This window comes from Harpia harpyja, chromosome 3 (assembly GCF_026419915.1).
Source record: "Harpia harpyja isolate bHarHar1 chromosome 3, bHarHar1 primary haplotype, whole genome shotgun sequence".
Lineage (NCBI taxonomy): Eukaryota > Metazoa > Chordata > Aves > Accipitriformes > Accipitridae > Harpia > Harpia harpyja.
The window spans coordinates 80200903-80221298 of NC_068942.1; the positions used below are offsets into that span (position 1 = coordinate 80200903).

Sequence of the window (20396 nt, forward strand, 5' to 3'; positions counted from 1 at the left end):
AGGAATGGAGAGGTGCTGTGGTGGTCTTTCAAAGCTGAAATTCCCTAAGTACTAGCTGCAAACGTACATGCACGCGGCAGTGGGGTGAAAGGTAAGCATGGCAGCAACCAAAAGCAGGGAGGTAGAACTGTGCAGGTTTGTCTTGAACATGGAGCTTAGCGATGCTAAATATTTACCTGCATTTTCCAGCATGCCTGTTCTGTTCAGTCCAGTGCCATCCCAGCTGTAACCCATGTCACTGGCTGCAGCATCCTCTGGTTAATCTTTGTTACTTTGCGTGTCTCCTAAGTTGAAATCTGAGTCTTTTTATTTTTTGCAGTCATCAAATATGGTGTCTTCCTTGGAGATGGAGCTGTCAAAAATGAAGGTTCAAGCTCATATATTGGAGCAGGAGAACCACATCCTCAAGCAGGAACTCGAGAAGACAAAACCGGTATGGTGTCCTGTTTGAGTGCCATCAGATAATGCTGGCTGTCTCTTAGTGTGCCCTGCTCTCTTGCCCGAGTTGGAAGTAGTTAATTTCTTTAAAGAAAGGTCACAACAGTAGGGGAATGTAAATCCTCCTGAAACAGTCTCTGGGCACAATGCACAATTGTTCAAATAAGGTTGGTTTAACTTAGCTTTTGCCAAAAGGTCTTCCAGAGTAGTGGATCTACAAAGACAGGCTTTGACAGTGAAGACAAAGATTTAAAGCTCTAAACCAGGAACAGACAGGGCTTTTCTAGTTTGTGCAGACGGGATAGACAGGGGAACGTTTTCCTGTGTAACTGGTAATACCCATGTAGCTCCATTTAAGGACTGGTCTCTTCCAGCATGTCCTCTTGGAGGATTCCTGTTGCTAAACCCATCTGGAGACGTCTCACAACTTCTGAGGATAATTGCCTGGAGGGCTTGGTTATTGCCTGTATAAGCGTGGTTCAATTGGCTGTAAATATATGCTAATAAACATGGATAATGAAGGCTACAAATTAGTTTAGCTCTCCTGATTAGGGTTCCACAGTAATTTTCTTTACAGCGTAAAGCACTCATTTGATGCACCCAATGCTTAGGATAGATAATGGTCTTAAAAAGCAAAAGCAGATGAGGCTTATTCAGTAAAGAGTGGATTGTGACTTGAGTGTAATTAAAGACAGAAGATTGAGCAAAGACAGAACAGCACAGGAGAAGGCAGAGTGTTAAGCTAAAGTACTGTGTCAAAGGGGAAAAGGATCAGAAGTCGGCAGTACAGTAATTTTTCCCCTTTCACAGAAGAGGCAGAGAAAGCCCAGCCCTAAAGCAAATCCGAGGGATCACAGGGCCATTAGGAATCCTTAGCACTGCTGTGGCAGGATGGATGCCTTGTGTCATAGGAACGATACTCGTGTGGTCATTCGTACCAAACTGGAGTACGCTCCTCTCTTCCGCTCTATCCGGAGCGGGATGCTCGGCCGGGAGCAGAAGAGAAAGCTTTGTGTAACACTTGCATGCAAAAATCTGAAACGGCACAGAAATGCAACTGTGAGGGGTTTTTTTCCACAGCTGCCCAGATGTCCTGATCTCTCTGACCTTCAAAATGAAGTTTCGAGCTTAGTTACTAAAAATGAAAAGCTGCAGAAAGAAAAAGAAGCCCTGAGTGAGGAATTAAACAGATGTATTGATAAGGTAAGAAAGAGCAGCAAATCCACATCACTACCTACCTGCTGTAACGGGCTGTTAAAATTCTTATATTATCTGTATCACCCTTAACTGTAAAACTACATTGGTTTGTTGTTTGTTTGGGTTTTTTTTTTTTCCTACCTTCAAGCCAGATAAAGGCTTAATTGCCACTGCATTTTTTCCTAGCTGGTCTTAAAGAGAAAGCTTAAATTCTGGAGCACAGCTTTACTGTAATTTGATTATGCAGAAAATTCCAAACATTGCAAGGAACAGAGGCCTGGATATAAATATAGCAGCAGGACAAGGAAGACAGTGTTCTTGCACTTTTATTGCAACTCTAATGTACTGTAACTCTGAACTTGAGCAGAGTAACTAGTATGCATGCTATAAATAATGATCCCGTTGTGTGGAGATTGGGGCAGGGAGCTGAGGGGTTTTTTGCTCTCCTGCATTTTCTTTGCGTAGCTGTAACTCCCTCTAGCTTAACTCTTAAAGTCAAATAGAGTTAAAGAAAATCCTGAACGAGTCAGGCTTACCAATGTAATCTTATTTCAGGTAGCTAAAGTAAGCTGCTTAGAGAATGCAATTGGCAGCTTGAAGCAGGAACAGAAGTCCTGGGAACAGCAGAGTCAGACACTGAAAACACAGCTCACGGTCTCGCAAGAGAAGGTATAATGGTGGGGTTTGTTATAGCCCTGGATCAAAAGCATTTTTTTAGTCTCTTGTAGTGCTTTTTTCATAAAAAAACCAGCCCTCTTCTCATGTGTGCAAAGCTGTCATGCAGCTAAGAATGGCCGCTTTGATGGGCTTTCAAAGTGACCTTCTTAAAGAACAAGAGGAAACTTGTTAAATGCAATGAGGTACTTTCTTCCCTGCGAATAATCTATGTTGTTTTGCATCTACAGCCGAGTTCCTTTTGCCAATTCATTCTGCCCAGTTATTCCTAAAATATTGCAGAGAGACTCTGCTGTTGCTCTCCGCTGTCCTGGCGGTGGCTCGCCTCTCGCCAGGCAGGGGAGGGGAACTAATGGCTATCTGCTTGGCTGATTACACTTGGGGTTTCTTGTTGGCCACGGGCTGCCAGGAAAAATAAATAATTCAAGAGAAATCTTCTCTTCCCAGCATACTGCAATATGTATTGAGGGCTGGAAGATGTGTCTCTGTTGAATGCAGTGTTGTGGCTGTATTCAAAGCGGATGGTACTAATTTGGAACAGAAAGTCAGAAAATCTTTTAGCGTTTTTAAAGGAGGCTTTAGCATTTTTAACGTCAGCATTATAACTTCTTCACTCCTTCCATCAGAGATCCTAAAATATGTGTGAGATGTGGTGCGTACACATCCTAGCAGACCAAGCTTACAAGAAATCTCGGTCCAGCAAATGCCAAGCTCTGTTCCTGCTCGTTACAGGTTCAGAGTCTCGATGAAACGCTGCAAAACACCAACCTTCAAATGTCCCGACTAAAGTCAGACTTACGGGTGACGCAGCAGGAGAAGGAAACTCTTAAACAAGAAGTGATGTCTTTGCACAAGCAACTGCAGAATGCCAATGAAAAGGTAATGGACTTCACGTGCCTCAAAGTCGGTCAGCTTTGCGTGCCAGGGTTTACGGACACTAGCCGCTGCTCTTCCGTAGCCTGCTGCTGTAGCCAACTTATTTCTTTAGGTTGGCTTGTCCATTAAAAAGACACAAATGGTGCTGCAGGCTTGAGCAAGTAGACTGAGTTATGCAACTATTGATATTATTTTTTTTTAACAAGTGGTATGAAGCTAATAATTAAAAAAAAAAAGCAAGCTGAAAGGAGGTGGGTACAAAAAAAGCCCTATTTTAACGATGTTTTCTGTATTTAGTGGTTTTCCATTTTAAAATAGTTAACTATAATTAGTCTTGTTGGATTGTATAGAATGTGCAGATTGTAAACTTACTTTTCAAAAACTTATTTTAATTTTTGAACGTGAGGACAGGCAATGGTCAGTCTATCTCCTGAGTCTCCATTCTTCCCTGAAAGAAATCTTTTGTTGGGGGGGAATAAAAAAATCTGTGGAGAATGTATGAATTTACACCCATCAAATCTATAAACGCATTAACAGTCAAACTCATAATTGACAGGGGGATCTAATTTTCAGTCCAACTTGGTTTTGAAAGGCACAGTATTATATCAGCCTCTCTTAACTGATGAGGAACTGTAACTGAAGGAGGTTGTAGACAGCAGTCTTGGGATTGGTATTATGAATTCAGTTAGTAATTTGGCTTGTTTGCCATGTAATTAAGGAATATTTAAGGTCCATGTGGAAAAGAGGCTGTTTCAGAATCGTACAACAGGAACGAAATTACAGCTATTACTGAATAATATATAATACTGAGTTCTATTATTTGCTTGATGAGGCTATGAAATGGAGCACAAATTGCTTTTTTGTGTTGTTGAACTCTGTGCGCTCATATCAACCATTCTGGCGCGCAGCTATTATCTATGATTTTAGCAAAGGGAAGCACTTTGGGTTTGCACTGTGATTAGCACGTTGGGTTTCTTAGTGGAAAACAGTGTGTAGGCTGGGAGGAAGATGGGAATCTTGCGACTTTAGAGTCTGCAGTTACTGAAAGCCTACTTAAAACCCACCTGAATAGAGAAAATGTCTGCTTCTTTGTTTAAGGCCTAACCCTGCAATTCTGTCTGTCTTAAGAATCGGGTTCTAGAACGGGCTGTGCCTTCCTCAGGGCTGCAGGACCAACACAGGCAGCTACACTGGGATGAACTGGACCAGCTGACGCAACAGGAGCAGCAGCTGCTCAGGCAGGAGAATGAGAGGCTGCAGAGAGAAGTCCAGAGCACTAAGACAGACCTGGCTCACTCCAGGGAGAAGGTAACCTGAGCAAGCTGACACATCACAGAAGCGGTCCCTGCCTGCTAGGCAAAACGTAATGGTTCTTCTTTTGCAGTAGGTAATACAGGAGAGGAATGTTGCTCGTTAGTTTTGAATAGAAACATTTGCAGAAAGAATGCAAAATGGAACGGTTTTCCTTTATATCTGCACTAAGTGTGCAGACAGTCTTATGATGTTTCAAACAGCTCTTTTTAAAAGAAAATCCTGATAACTCTTGTCTAAGATTCTGGTCCGACTTTCAGTTAACGCCCTTCAATTTTTTTCTTTCGTAAAAACTTCATAATATTCTGAGCATTTTTCATGTCCAGTTTCTTGGCTCACAGTTATTAGGCAGATTGTGGGGAAGAGGAAGGGAAAGACCTTTCGCTCGAAGCTAAAATTTCAAAAATACACCAGAATCTGCTATGAGTCTGAAATCAATTGGTAACTCAGTGTTTTAGATGAAGTAGATGTAATTTGATTTTTTTGAATGGTCCAGAACATCTTTCCTCACTTGTTCATCTCTGGTCTCTCTAGATCCGACAGCTGGAATCTACTATCCTTTCCCTAAAGCACCAAAAGCATCAAAGCCAGTCAGGTATCGTCAAAGCCATAGAGCAAGAGAAATTAAGCCTGAAGAGAGAGTGTGAACAGCTTCAGAAGGAGTTGTCATCTGCAAACAGGAAGGTTAGTTTTAGATGGTAAATACGTGACTCAGTGCAGTACTTTCCCCCTCTAAGAGCTAATGTGGTAAGCTGTAATTTTCTTCTTTTACTCTGGGCTTTGCGTTCTTTCTCTTACGAATCCCTGTCTGAAGGAACTGACTGTCTTCTGTGCTTCGGCAGAGCGTGCAGGGTGGAAGTCTGTGCCGATGTGCTGCAGGACTTCTAGTCTGTACGAACAGTTCAGTGGTAGAAATGGGAACCGTAAACAAAACGCAGCCTGCTCGAGTGCTCTGCCATACACAGCGCTTGTATGCTAGCATTACCACTCTTAAATTAAAAATCAGTTACCCTGCCTATTCTTTGAAACTTGTGTCAGACATCTTTGAAACTTGTGTCTTAGACATCGCTTTCAGCAAAGCCTTACGCTTGTCCAAATACTTATGTCTTTTAATCTTTCTAAGGAAACTTCTTGTCTTTAATAGATCAGTCAGATGAATTCTCTTGAACGTGAACTGGAAACCAGCTCAGAAAATGAAGGGCTAAGAAAAAAGCAAGTCAAACTGGATGATCAGTTAATGGAGGTACTTGTCAATCAGTGTTGACTGTACTGAATAGTGTGGGGCTTTATCACTATCTCACTGAATCCATGAATTTATTTAAAAACAACTTCTAGATGTGTAGGTACAGAGAAAATTGAAACAAGAAGAATTAATCTCCCTTAATGCCTAATCTCATCTTTCATGATCAAGATGTTAGTGTAACAAACATGCTTCTCTGAAGCATGTTGTGGTTTATCGTAACTCACATAAGGCTTTGGATATAAAATCAAATAGCAAAGAAATTTGTTACTGTGCTTGAGGCAAGGCTAACACTTTCCTCTTCTTTCTGAAAACATGTAACCTCAAGTTTTCCTCACTAATATTTGCATAATGCTGCTCTTAACGTAGAAACCTGTTCTTATTTACTATGGGAATAATTTGCTGAATTTAAGCCTTGCTATTGTATCTAGATCATGATGGAATAACTATTTACACAAATTGCTGTTAATCTAAATGCGTGAGTGAAAACTTCAGTTGAGATTCTTCCAAAGCCTGCTGTAAATGTGGATAGTTGTTCAGTACTGCTGGAGACGGATCATGCTGGATGTTATGAAAACTGCATAATTCTTAGGTGTCCTTGCTTACAGGAACAGGCAAGCTTAACTGTATTAAGTGAGTGTATCCCTTAAGGTCAAGCTAGACCTCAGAGTTGCCTCTCAGCCGTCTTGCCTAAACTTGAGGTCCTGAACTTCAGTTTAAAACATAATATTATATTAAAAAAACCCAAAAAAACCAAAAAAACCCCAAACCAAAACCACCACAATTTTGACTTGTTCCATAAACCAAAGCATCTGCTAGATGAGGCTTTTACAACACTGTTTATTAAAGGACTTCATGTTTTTCATCAAGAGAGCAAATGGGAAACATGTTATGCTGAATATACTATGTAATTAGTTGTAAAATTGTAAAAACTTGATTAGAAAAGATGAGCTTTTGACAAATTACTGAAAAGACTGTTTATATGCCCTGCGCTTTTATTTATCTAGTCTTAATTAAGGTCTGGGAAAATTCCAAATGCTGTTAAACCCTTTAGTGTAAACACCAAGCATGGAACTGCGTTTTCTCCTAAAATTTGTATTTCAAACATGCAGGACTCTTGTTACTCCTGATAACATTTTCCCAGCAGGTGTGTATAACATTCACATAGCACTTTATGACTTCTAACTTTCTCTTTTGTGCCTGTTCTCCTTTTGTTCGTGGCTAACCTGTCTAGAACTCAGTGGTTGGAACTAGCAGAGAAGGGTGCAGTTCTCTTTCTGAAATAGTGTGCGAAGGTAGAGCAATCGTTTTCAATGTACTACCACAGCATGGAGAAAACATTTCTTTCTTTTATGGATTTTTTTTTTTTAATTTCATGCATCTTTTAAGTAAAGAAGCCACTATTCATTTTAATGTAAAATTTTTACTTTGACAGCTGCACTAACTTCTTTGTGGCTAGTATATCGTGCAATTTGATTCTGTACACCACGAAGTTGCATGCTTCTAAGGCATTGCCATGAAAATGGAGAGAAATAACCAATTGCATAAGAATTAAACTGATCGTAAGAAAATGAAAAGTGGCTCAACCCTTTCCTTCTAACGCATTGACTGTGAGGCTTGAAGGTGTTTGCATATTTACCTCTGATATCTGCATGCTTTTTCACCAGACTGTCAAATGTTTCCTTAATACTAACCGATACGTGATCACACTCAGTGTCATCCCTAATAGTTTAGCAAGTTCATGATAGTTCCACTTTCTTCCACAGATGAATACAGCAAGACTATATTGTTTTCATTAGCCATGCAATTGGTATTTATTTTTAAGATGCTGTTAACGTTAATTGACTGTTTCTTCAGCTCTTTCATTTCATACTTATGTGCTTCACAACATTACAGGAAACACTAAACAAATTCCATCAAAAGCTCATTATTTTCACTGTTTATATTGTCAGTAAAAGAATAGCTCCTTTACAGACAAGTTGATACAAAAGAACCTTCTGATAGCTTAAAAAAATACAAATAGTTTTATTTTAAAGTACTCATAAACCTATTTTCTGTTTACCTGGGCCAGCAGAGATGTACAGATGCCAACACAGCCAGAAGACATGCACCATTATGGAAAATGCTTATAGTTGTTTATGTTGTAGATGAACTCAATAACTGAAGTACAATTAAGAATTGAGGCCTTAATCCTACCACTTGTGGAAGGAAAATTAAAATCACTAACATGATCCTATATGCCTCTTTCTATGGGAACAGAGTAATGGCTTTGAGATAAAGGGTGAGAATTTTATTATGTGGTCAACTGAACTTTATGGGAAGAAACTACTCATCTTATGCAAATTCAAGCTGCAGATCAGCTTGTCTGAAACATTGGGCATTTTTACTGGACAGTTCTGGTCTTTTTTTAGTATTATAAACTATTACAACTGTGATCTAGTCTTACCTGCATTTTACTTTAGTCTAGAAAAATGCTAAATTGTTTCATGTGACTATCTTAGCTCTTAATATTGTCCAAAAGTTCATCTAATGCTGGGCCAGTTTATTGAACTTGGGGTCTTGTGGTTGGAATGCTACCGTAGTAAGGCAATGCCAGAAATGCCTCTTTTCTAGCCACTTTCACCCAGTAACTGTCATAGCACTGCTTGGGAGCAGCACTTAAATGATGTGGGGAAGCTAAACCACTTGGGACAAGTCTGTTCTGAGGTGCTCTTTTTGCTGTAGCAAGGACTGCTAGGAATGCAATCCTTTTGTCCCACATGAGACGCCTAGGTTTATCAACTAAAAGACTCCTCTGGTAGTGTAACTTCACAAAGGACAACTGTTAGGCACAAGCTGCTTGTTGGTATGTACTACCTGTACATTACATAGACTTGCTGATGCATTTGGTAACCTTTTTTTAATGAAAGCAAGACTTAAATTTGGAATTAAACTACTTCAGATTACTACATATCTCAAGGACCCCTCTGTGTATACTTTTGCTTATGCAGCACAGACACTCAGGAGGGCTCCGGACTTGCTATCAAACTCTGCTTGTGGCACGTCTCGAAATGAAAATTATAAAATGTGTTTACAATTTCTACAGCTAGTAGTGAACATGAGGACACATATATGGGATTCTAAATACTGAATCCTGAATGTAATATAGCAGCTGGCATCGAATTACTTAAGTCATCATACATTACATCGAAAATCTGTTTTGCTTTTGCGAATGTTATCTCTCCATCCTAGATTAAAGACTAGAAATAAGCAGCACTGATGGACAACTTCTTCAGCCTGCTTCATGCTAGTGCTTTTCTTTGTAAGCAGATACTATTTTTAGAAGAGCTGCTGAGATCAAGGTTTAAATTAAAAAGGACTGTTAAATGGGCCTGTGGTGAGCTTTAACTTAACTTTGACAGGATTTCATCAGAAATTCAGTGAATTTATAATTCAGGCCTGAAATTACAAATCAAAGCTCAGGTTCCTTTAGACTTCAGAACTGCACATAAAGATGCACCTTTTTGCATTGGAAAAAGTTGTCTATGTAGCTTCTGTTACTGAGTTCAGGCTAGTTTCTCTTGCGTACAAGAAATTGTTCAAGAGTAACCTGGTGTCTAGTGCATCACCGAAAGGTATCTTATATGAACGGCAGTGCTGCTTTCTCCTGATGGCTGATTTACTTTACTCTTCAGATGCTCCACTCAAGCGCCAGTGTGATGCGTAGCCAATCACCGCACTCCCGGGAGCTCCAGCAGCAAGGCTGTGCTATGGTGCCCAAGGAACAGTTCCTGCAGCTCCAACACCAGCTACTACAAGCAGAGAGGAGGAGTCAACGTCTTCAGGAAGAACTTGAAAGTAGACCCTCTGAAACAAACATGCAACAGGTAAAGCTCTCATTACTCTGCAGGTTACAACTTTAAAAGGATATCTGGTTAGTTTTCTTGTTTTTTCAATTCTGATGAGATCCGTTCTCTGTTTATGCCAGTTCAAAACTTAAAATTAAAATTCATTCTACCAAAGATATCTACAAAACAAACCTTTGTTATTTAGCGTATTTAGCTTGAGCCATAGCTTAATTCTGAAGTCCTCTTAATCTTTGTGAAATAAAAAACCACTCCCATCCACATTCAACTGGCTTTTCTCCTTCTGATCAATGTGCTGTAAGTGTTTGGGGGGGGGGTTGGTTTTGTTTTCTTTACCTAATGTCCATGTCTGGAACCATTGTTTTAAAAAATACACTACACTACATATTGCACAAGCACATACCCATCACACACAAAATACTAGTTTGGGCTGTTGCTGTCACATGGAGTTCTGTCAGCTGTAGTAGAGCAGAATACAAACAAATAAATCCTTTTTATAAGGTCAGCCTACCTTCATTATTTGGCCATAAGACAAGACATTGTTTGGAGAACACTGTTACTGTTATGTGGAAACTTCAACATTGGCATTTCTGAGGAAAAACAACTTAATTCCAAGGAAGACTACATCCATTGCACACATTGGGCAGAGTCACTTTTACATGCCAAAAAAACCAAAACAACGCTGAAACTGAATGATAGGCAATAGGTAGAAAAGTTTGCATCTCCCATATAAAAATTAAGTTTGGGGACTAAGCTTGCCAAATGACTCTCATCGTCAAAAAGTAACCGAATTTCTAAACCTCTAAAGCTTTGGCTCAGGCCAGAGGTCTTAAAATAATACTACAACTTTATCTTATGAGAAAAGATAAAGCTCTAAATAACTTAGATAAAATGCTAACGCTTTTATTAATCTGTTAGCAGAAAAAAAACCCTTTACATTTCAAACTCAGCTTGCAGTTACAGTTTAAAAAAAAAACAATAATAAGACCAAGACTTTGAAGCTCAAAAACCTCTGAACGTGTTAACAGAGTATTTGGAAAAAGGTGTTATGGAGAGAGAGCATATGCAGTAACAGTTTCTAAAGTTTCCAAAACTTGGAGTAAGGATTCTTTTTTAAGAAAGGCATAAAATCAAAAAGTTCCCCCGCCAAAAGAACTTAACAGCAAATAATATAGGATAAGTAAAAATAAATCAATTGTAAGGTTCTTTCCCTTTCAGCTGAGTCCTGATAGAAGTGCATTACCACAGGCTAATGTACTTGGTCACATACAATGGAAAGTAGAGAGTGCAGTTTAATTTTGAAATCAATAAAAGCCATATTACAGCAGTAGCATCTGCAAATGAATGTGCTGTGTATTGCATTAGGAGTGATGACTTTGTAATTTTGCCTTTGAAAGCCTGAGAAACAATTTGCAAACTAGTCACATCCTGGAACTTGTAGTTCTACAGATAAATCACTTCTACATTTCCTGTAAAAGCTTTTATTCTGGAAAGCTTCATGAATTTAAAAATACTTTCAGAGAGGCTTTGCAAATATTTGCTGTCAATGCACTAATGCACATAATCATGTTAATTTCTTTTCTGTTGATTTCTTTTTTTTTTTTTTTTTTCCCTAAAGTGAATGGATATTCTGGTTTATAACATCCCCTACGGCTTTTTTCATGGGCTTTACTAGATAACTTTCTAAAATAATCATTGAACACATGCATTCTACAACTATAAACAAGGCCAAATTTGTTTTAGTTTGTCTCAACTTTGACATTTCTGTAAGCATGCCTTGCTTTAATTCTCACTGTTGATTTTTTCTTCATCGTCCTGATTTCTAGGGTTAACATTTAGTTGAGCTTATGTCCATTTTAATGTCCCCTTTAGCATCTTGAAAACTTGCATCCTAATCCCTCTTCATCATCTTTTCACCAGTGAGTACAATGTCAGGTTATCTCCATGCTTTCTGTGTAAATTTAATCACCTAGTTTTGCTGCTGCTGCTTTGCCCCTTGCAGCTTTCTTAGATCCCGAGTCCTTCTGTGTAATAAGGTATCCAAAGTTATCCCACTCCTTTTTGGAATTATTTTGTGTTCATCACGCTTTGCAATTTTCATTGCCTTTTGATCATGGCTATGGTGATCTGTGTTCTTACTCATTTTACAGTTGGTCTTGAGCTATTGTCTTCCAAAGGCTACTGTCATATGTTCAAATTTCACTAAATTAAAACTCCTGAGCCTTTTCTACTGTGTTAACCTGTCTGGACTCTTCTGAATTCCAAATGAGTGTTCCTGCTGTGTCTAGTGCTGTGATTCTTACCTGCTGGACAGTAGCAATTGCTGCACTTGTTCTTGTATCCTTACTCGATAACTAGATTTGGGAGCCTGTTAATGACCCCATCTTTTCCTAAGTTCTCTTAGAACCTCTGCTAACCAATATTTTTGTTCAGAGTACTTAGAGTTGCTCAACTTCCCCTTTCTTCAGCTCTTTATTTCAAAATTCAAATCACCTCTGACCAACGGCTTTTTCACCTGTCTCAGGAAAAGACTTACAACTAGGTTTAAAATAGAAATGCAAATAAGTTTTCAAAGGAGGTCAGTTGGACTACAGTTTTCACAAATGCTATTTGGCAATCTGTGAGATTATACATAAATATATAGTGGCAGATAATTTCCTCTAAGAAACTTAACTGCTTTGCTAATTGCAGTTAATCACTGCCACTGATCTTTTTAAATCCCTCAAAACCAGGGATGAGCCATCTGAAGAGTCCTTACATCTAGAAAATGCATCCTGAATATCTCCTCAATTGCATATGTGTAGTGCTAATACTAGTATTTAGAGAAATACAATATGTGATACTCTGCATGTTTTCTTCTGTGTGTGTTTTTGTTTGTCTTGTGTTGCTTGCTTTGCTTGTATTGGTGGTTTGCTTTAACTAAGTATACATACGTATTTAAAAGAAAATCTGGATATCAGGGTGAAGTATCCCACTTGCCTTCTTTCTCTAGGCCTTGCTACCGGAGCAGCGAGCAGTGCATGCAGATTCCTACCGGAGGATCGGGCACCTCTGACAGCTTGGCTGCTTATGATCTCATTCCTTACCATGATAAACACACACAAACACACGAACTGGCATAAGCTGAGAAACTTGAGGATCAAATTATTTTGTGTTTTTTCCAAAAAAAAAAAAAGTCTCCACAGTGTTATTTCCTATTTATTTGTCTAGAAGCTATTTTGTGAAAGTTCATAAGCTGTCTTTTTTAATTTGTTACAAATACTTTTTATTTATGTTATTTAAAATGTGGAGTTGTTCAGTGTGGAAAGAGACTATTTTTCTCAAATGGTACTAATTTTATATGAGATTTGAAGAAAATCTGGGGTATTTATACTGCATTTTTGTATAAGATGTATAAACTTTTTAACAGGGAAAGATGACTTTTTTTGATGTAAATGAAAAATAAAATTTTTTTTTAAACATAATGTCTCTTGTCTTAATAGTATCAATAGTTTCAGCTTTATGAACAAGAATTAATAAATTTTAGACAAAATATTTGTCTTTGATACTGAGGATTGTCATATCAGGACTTCTGGGAAAGATTTGTAATAGGGGATGTACTTAAGTACAGATACTCTGCTTCTCTTCAGCAGATGTACCTGCACATTTAAGAATTCGCATAGTACGTGGGCATATTCTACTGCTGTGGCCGTAAAGTAAAAAGGCAGTGCCAGAAAAGGGAAAATTATTAACACACTTGTTTCTTGGATAACATTCCTTGGTGGTTTTTCTTTTGTCTCAAATTACTAGATTAAACTAGATTTTTAATACTTTAAGAGGTCAGAAAAAACACCTCTTTAAGGCCTATGATTTTTCTCGTTAGGAGCCATGAACCATGTCAGCTGTTTGCTTTCAAGGATATTTTTTTTTCTCCTGTCTTTCTAATGACCTTAAAGCTAATGCTTGAGCTGGCTTCTCCCATTAAACATGAAATAATATGAAGTTAGACAGAACATTCTCAAATCAGCTTTAAGCCAAAAAATGGGGATCACAGGTATTGAGACCACTGTAATTCTTAGTTTCCACTTAACTACTCACTCAAGGCTCCTGCAACCAATATGATGTGTAATAGTCAGCCATGTTTTTGAATTCCAATCAAATTACAAAAGATACCTCAGGATAACTTGGCTAGAAAGTCCCTTGCACGTTCTGCTTAGTAGTACCTTTTTTAATCTGGAAAAATATCCAGTCCAGCAATACTGTAAAACTGCTTTCTATATGACTCTAATGTAACTTTTTTCAAATTTTTTTTCACAAGCTAAGTGGTCATATAAAGTCATACATAGACTAAGGAGTTTCTGGTGTTACAAATAAAATGTTGAGTGGACTTCAGTCAATTCCCTAAGAGGATCTTTCTACAGTGGTTTAGATGAGCAACTAACTACCTGAAACCCTCCTCCCTCAGTTTTTCATTTATCCTCCCCCACATTTGTGAACATACTTTGGTTTTGAAGGTATTTTGCTTTGGGGAGAAGGTTAGTGCTTTCTCAAAGTTAATCATATCAGATGACTTCCTAGAATTAGAGTAACAAGCCAGCATTAAAATAAAGAATCCCTTTCCCTGTAGTCAGTGTCTAAAGTTCCCAAATACAAACTTTCTTGTAGTTCCTCGTGTTTCTAATTTATTTGGGAAAATTTCACTAAACCATTGGTGTAATGGGCGCTCTCATGACACAGCTACTCTGCTTTTAGTTAGACTGTTTGTTACCTCACTGAAGAAAAAGAGCAAAACCATTTTAGAGTTACTGTTTGGAAACATTTAGTTAACAACTACTCTTTAAAAAAAAAAAAGAAGAGTAAAAAAACCCAAATTGCTCTTTTAGGATATTACTCAATTGCAAGGGGACTTTGGCATGGGAGAGTTTTACTGTCAAACTAACATGCCCTTATGACTTCATCTTAATTTTTTTTTTCTAAAATTGTTAAGATTTTGATTGGTATTTTGTTTCTTACATTCAACAGAAATATGGCAGCACCTAAGAACAAGGGACTATCCAGATCTGACTATCACAGTCAAGACAGAATTTAGAATTTTACCTCAATTTTTCTTAGATCGGGTAATCTCAAGTGTAACTTAGACTTGGAAAACTAGTTCAATGCTATGAGTGCCCTTTAAGTGTTGCCATAACATCTTGCTTCCATTAATGGTTTATTAATTCAGCTGACTCTTTAAAATAGACTCAAATGTGGAGTGCCAGCTATTTTCTTAAGCATAAACTGAAAAAAAGGAAACTGGTGAATGTGAACTCATTTTTGTTAACTGATTCTCACATAAATGTTGCTTTCCAGGGGGGTCATGAGCAGCTTCTAAAAATGATGGAAGAACGTATGATGGATGTTGAGCAGAAACTAAGGCTTGTGAAGAGGCTTCTCCAAGATAAAGTAAATCAGCTGAAAGAACAAGTAAGCATTCTTACTCTCTTCCTCAAATTGTCCCCATTACTTCTGTAAAGAACTAAGTGGGCAAAAGCTGCCAAACCATTCTTGCTTAGAATAAAGTTAAAGGTGCTTTCCTTTTATTTTAATGCTTCTGAGCTAAAGTACAGCATATTTGCCCCCAAATTTCTGAAACTCCAAATTGGGGACTGAATCCCCCACTCATTAATTTCCTAAAAGCTATGCTTGTTTGGCATGCTGATGCATTTAAAGTCAGGAAACAAACATCAAATTCTGGCCAAGTGTCCTAACTGGAAAAGTTGCTTAGAAAAGGAGGAAAAAGAATTTCCTGAAGAGTACAGACAGGATTACTGTACAGTTCTTGCTTTCTTGATGCCCCCTGCCCCAACACACCCTTTGCTTGACATGGTTTGGGGGTTTTTGTGCTTGCCGTGGTCTGCCTTCTTCAGAAGTCCTCAACAGTGTAGGAAAAGGTGGCTTTTGAACACTTAGACAGGTGTGACGTGATAACAGTATCTGTTTTCTAGTGAGGTACAGTCTCCTCTTTCGTATTAAGGAAGTGCTATACTGACAGGGTCTCCTGCCAAAGGGCCGTTCCCAAAATCATGTAGACAAGCGCTAGGCTGCTCTCCCCGGTTTTATAGGAGGAGCTGGTGGTCCAAACCTTGTAGGAAGTATCTCTGTGGGATCACTGGGCTTGTGGATCCTCTCGTGAACTAGGCTTATCCTTAGAGGACAAATGCTATAAAGCAGTACTTATCTGACAAGATCTATTTGAAGCCCTCTATCATCTGCCTGATCTCCTTAAAAAGTCTTTCCAGTTTCAAAATAGTCATAGTATCTATTAAGACTCCACAAGCATATAGGCTTTTAACAAAGAAAAATAAGGTGAATGGGTGGGTTGTCTTTGGTATTTGAGTTACAATAAACACATTCACCTACTTTCCCAGCACTGTTCTTGCTTTTAATTATTTTTATTTTGCTTTTAATTTGCTGAGTAATTATCTGCTATTCACAATTCAGCTTTCCAAGAACACTAAAGCAGATGCAATGGTCAAGGATCTCTATGTTGAGAATGCACAACTGCTGAAGGCTTTGGAGATGACAGAACAGCGGCAGAAAACTGCTGAAAGGAAAAACTATTTACTAGAAGAAAAAATTGCCAACCTCAATAGAATAGTAAAGAACCTGGCATCCCCATCATTTAACTCAGCATCCGAGATAAGGTCGTAGCAAAGCCATTAAGCATGCCACAGTCCCGTGCACTTTACTGAAATGTTAATATTTCAGCTTTTCACTGTGTTGCCTTTTTGTATTGACGAATTTTAGTTAACAGATGCCTCCAAGGAGAGGACAGAGCTAAATCCCAAACTGGACACTGCCAAAAGAGAACTTTTGTTTATTCCCAGACTGTTTTTCTGCTAAGTTTTGCCTAAAAGTAATCTTCACTATGTAAAAAAAGACATGTTTTTCTAGGTTAACTTATTTTGATACTTTGGTTTTAATTTAAAATATAAACTCTGAATTTACTGTCCTGAATCAATTAGTCTTATCTAGATTGAAGCCAAGGTCTAATGCAAACTTGCATTAGTAAATTCAAACTTTGAAGTATTTTTGGCTTTCTAGAATACTTCATGGTCCAAACCTAATAATGTTGACAGGTCAGTCTTCAACACCATCAGTATAATTGCTATTGAAAGCAAGACTTTCCCGCTACAGTCTGTGTTCTGCAAACTGATTCTGGTTTCTGTAAAGCAACATGCTCCACCTTACGCATTAGGCTTCTGGGTTAGTCTTCATGGCTGTTTCTCTGCATAGCTCAGAAAAAAAGTTTCCTTAAAAATATGTAAATAGACTACTGCCTCCCACTAAGTGTAACAGTATTTCATCTGAAGAAATGTCCCAGCTGGCAAGTAAAGACTACTACTATTTTTTTTTTTTTTAAGCTGTGCTTCCAGACAACTTAAAAATTGTAGAGGCCTTAATTTTTTTATATGTGGAAATAAGTTATACTAAAGAAAGGAAGGGTCACTAAACAGAAGTGAAGATGTGAGTTTTGTTTATATAATTTGTAAATTCAGTAAAGCAGTGGAGTATGTTTATTAAACAACTGGCAGAAGAATGAAGAGGGGGACTTGAATGATTTCATCACTGAAATCCTGTTGTTAGGCCTCACAAACATGGACCTCTGCCATTAATGCAGTGTTCGTTTTGACCCGAGCGATAATTTGGAAAGGCCTATCTTTTTGTAGTAGATCCTAGTACAGAATCTAAGTTTGTAATTAATTGTGAAGAAACATATTCAATGTGAATATGAAGAACTCAGGGAATAACAGCCTAAATTAGCTTCCTTCAACATTATAAATGTGGATATTAATGTCAATAGATGAAGATAAATATGCATTAGGAAAAGCAAGATAAACCAAATTTTACCTTAGTACTCCTAGACCAACACTCTGAAGTGCTGTAGTCATGAAGGCTGAAGAGCATCAAGGTTTGTAATGACAGGTAATACCTCCTGTTTGATGAGTTAATGAGGCTGGGGAAATGCAAGTTCTCTGGGAACACCTTCAAGACTGAGAGGGGTCTGATACAAAAGCAGCTGAATAAGAGTTTGCATGCTCAAATGCTTGTATATAACCGATTACTACAAATAGTTAAAATGCCCTACAACTGCCTTGCCTCCATCAGACCAGTAAGACACATTTAAACAATGTAAATAAAACAGGTGAATAGGGCCATACTGGCAATACTTGAAACTGGACCTCTCTGAATATGCATGAATTGAGAATGCAGAGGAAGAGGGTGCGATGTTTTGTCTCTGAGACCACTAGCAAAGTGACAAGTCTGACAGCATTTGTAATGAGCCAAAAGTCCCCCAGAAACTGGGATAATACTGCCTACAAGCTGTGGAGTAACCTACAGAAAATGACTTTCACTCAGTACTGATTAGCATGTGGCTGTAGAGGATGCTATCTGTATCTACGTGGTTACTTGACAATTTTGGAGGGTTGAGGGACTGAGCTAGACATACAGGGTATGACCCCCTCTCCTCCTCCTCCTCCTCTGTTGCTTTATGTGGGCAATATATGTGGGAAATGGAAATACGCTCATTTAAGAGGAGTATGCTGGGGTATCACAAAGTCGTTATAACTTATTTCACTGCTATGCTATTCAAAATGCCTATACCGGGCATTTCTCTAAGTCATCTCAAATTCAGGGATTTACATACCCCATCTTTCAGAGGCTGCAAAAATTCTTTTCACAAACTTGAAATGTGTCAAATTGACAAACTGCACTGATAAATAAGAGCTTTTAAAAATTTGCAGTAGTGAGATCTGGTTTCATGCAGTATTAATCAGTAAGTGGTATCGGGTATAATAAATCTCTGTGTGTGGGTACCAGGGCTGTGTGTTAGCAACATGGTAATTGAGCACACCCTAAAACCTCGCCTATGCTACGGAAATTAGCAAAGTTTCAGAATACTTCTAGGAAACAATGTAAATGAAGTTCAGATGATCAGAACTGTATTTGGAAAAATATTATTTGCTAGCACATCTTAACACTACTTCATATCTTGACCTAGGTTTACTTCTAATGCTCAGTCTGTGACCAAAGTCTGAATGCTGAACAGAGTGAACGAGTACTTCACTTAAACTATTGTGCAATTAATTTCACATTATTCAATTTTAAAGGCTAGGCTACTTAACTAGTTCTTTTAACCTCCTGGTAGTTACCAGGCTTTTATAAACCAAACATACACACATTTCTAGAGCACAGTACCAAAAAGGGAGCCCAGATGTTGGCACAGAAGGGAGAAACAGAGAAAAGGGACTTTGACTTCTCCCATTTTCACCCTATCCTACCTTGCTCTATTTTTCTTTCACTTAGCTTCAAAAAACTAACCTAACCACAGGAGAGAGGAGGAGGAGGAGGAGGAAAATGTTTGGTAAACACTTTTTAGACAAAACTCCAATTTCACTGGAATACTTGTGTGAATTCATTCTCAGAAGTGCCTTTTGTAATTACATACTCTAGAGCCTTTCTGTACTGTACTGTTTTTGTTGCTACAGGACACTTCAGGACAATCCCTTCCCAAATGGAGGGAACAGAGAGAAAGGTAGTGCTGCTTACAAATGAGCGTCATGTTGCTTATTGGTTCATTGTATCAGCTCAGAAGATAAGCAGCTAGTTTTACAAAGTCCAGGCTACTGAAAATAAGCATATAAACATGTAAGTTATTAAGCATTAGTGGTCTTTTGTGCATGAATGTGTCTCCTATGCAGTATAGGCATTTTAAAGATACCAAAGTATTTAATGGTATTGTACCAGTCAAAAGTCACTGAATTTCTAGGCCTCATTCATACAACAGGCCTTGCCAATTAAGATATTAACTACTTGATTAACAGAAGGTGTTTTAAATCTTTTGAACTCTTGCTTTATGAATTGCTGTGAAAATAAAGGCACATAGGTATCATGGGTTGGGAGTTTTGGAAGGAGAGACCCCAAGTTAAATTTTTGTGTACTAAATTCACACAGTTGAAGTGCTACTTGTCAATTTAGAACGATTTAAAAGTATACATTGTTGCATATTCTCCAATTGCTACTTTAAATACAAGAAAATTTGCATTCTTCGAATTCTGATTGGAAAAAAAAAAAAAAAAGGATTGTAACACATTTGATTTTAGCCAGATTATATCTAAGGTAGAGCAGGGGACAGGCTGGATCTATCAAGAGTAAAATCCTTTTGTTTACTTTCAGCAAATGACATCACTGTCTCTCAGGTTTTCCATCATTTACCTGTTAAGTCTCCTGTTTGGTGTCAGATGCTGTCATTTCATGACAAATGACTTCTGTATAAAAGAAAACAATTGTGTATTTTTTTTTCTGTCGAGTTTGTTTTGTTTCGGTGTAATATATTGTCCTTACAACATCATGTAAAACTGAAAGATGAACCAACTTACACATTATTTATAATGAATATAAAAAAAAAATTACCGTATGATCCCTACTTGTGTCTTTTTTTGAAAATATTTCTGTATCTTCCCGTGAAGTTGTAGGTACTTCAAGTATTATCTGCATATTCGTCAAATGCATACACAAAGCCACAGTACTAAAAAAGACAGTTGGGCAGCTACTAAAAGTAGCTTCTTCCATTACGAAAGTATAAAATTAAGGTGTAAAAAACTGACAGGCGCTGAACACGCCTCTGGGCTTATTTTCAAGCACACCCGGCCCTCGACTGAAGTGGCGTGCCTATTCTTCACCTTTATATGGAAAATACCGAGTGCTTTCTGTACGCCTTTCCGGATTAACCTTCTTAAAACTTACTCCTTCGGTAACCGGGGTGGAAGGCAGGGCAGCGGACACCGCGGGAG

At 38.2% G+C, this 20396-nt stretch overlaps 1 protein-coding gene across 11 annotated transcripts in view; it reads left to right on the plus strand.

Annotated features, from left to right (window-relative positions):
• The window catches only part of NIN (ninein), a 65462-nt gene extending 45439 nt beyond the window's left edge, over window positions 1-20023 (plus strand). For 5 of the 11 annotated variants that reach the window (XM_052783651.1, XM_052783652.1, XM_052783650.1 and 2 more), the window contains 10 exons: window positions 320-433; window positions 1519-1641; window positions 2191-2304; window positions 3043-3189; window positions 4315-4494; window positions 5032-5181; window positions 5642-5740; window positions 9412-9603; window positions 14911-15024; window positions 16042-20023. In XM_052783651.1, coding sequence (XP_052639611.1) covers window positions 320-433; window positions 1519-1641; window positions 2191-2304; window positions 3043-3189; window positions 4315-4494; window positions 5032-5181; window positions 5642-5740; window positions 9412-9603; window positions 14911-15024; window positions 16042-16251 — 1443 coding nt within the window. In that variant the 3' untranslated portion in view covers window positions 16252-20023. Of the gene's footprint in view, window positions 1-319; window positions 434-1518; window positions 1642-2190; window positions 2305-3042; window positions 3190-4284; window positions 4495-5031; window positions 5182-5641; window positions 5741-6971; window positions 7033-9411; window positions 9604-11454; window positions 11502-12574; window positions 12765-14910; window positions 15025-16041 lie in introns of those variants that run through there. The other 6 variants (XM_052783654.1, XM_052783653.1, XM_052783656.1 and 3 more) reach the window with 6 other exon arrangements.
• Window positions 20024-20396: the final 373 nt, after the last annotated feature.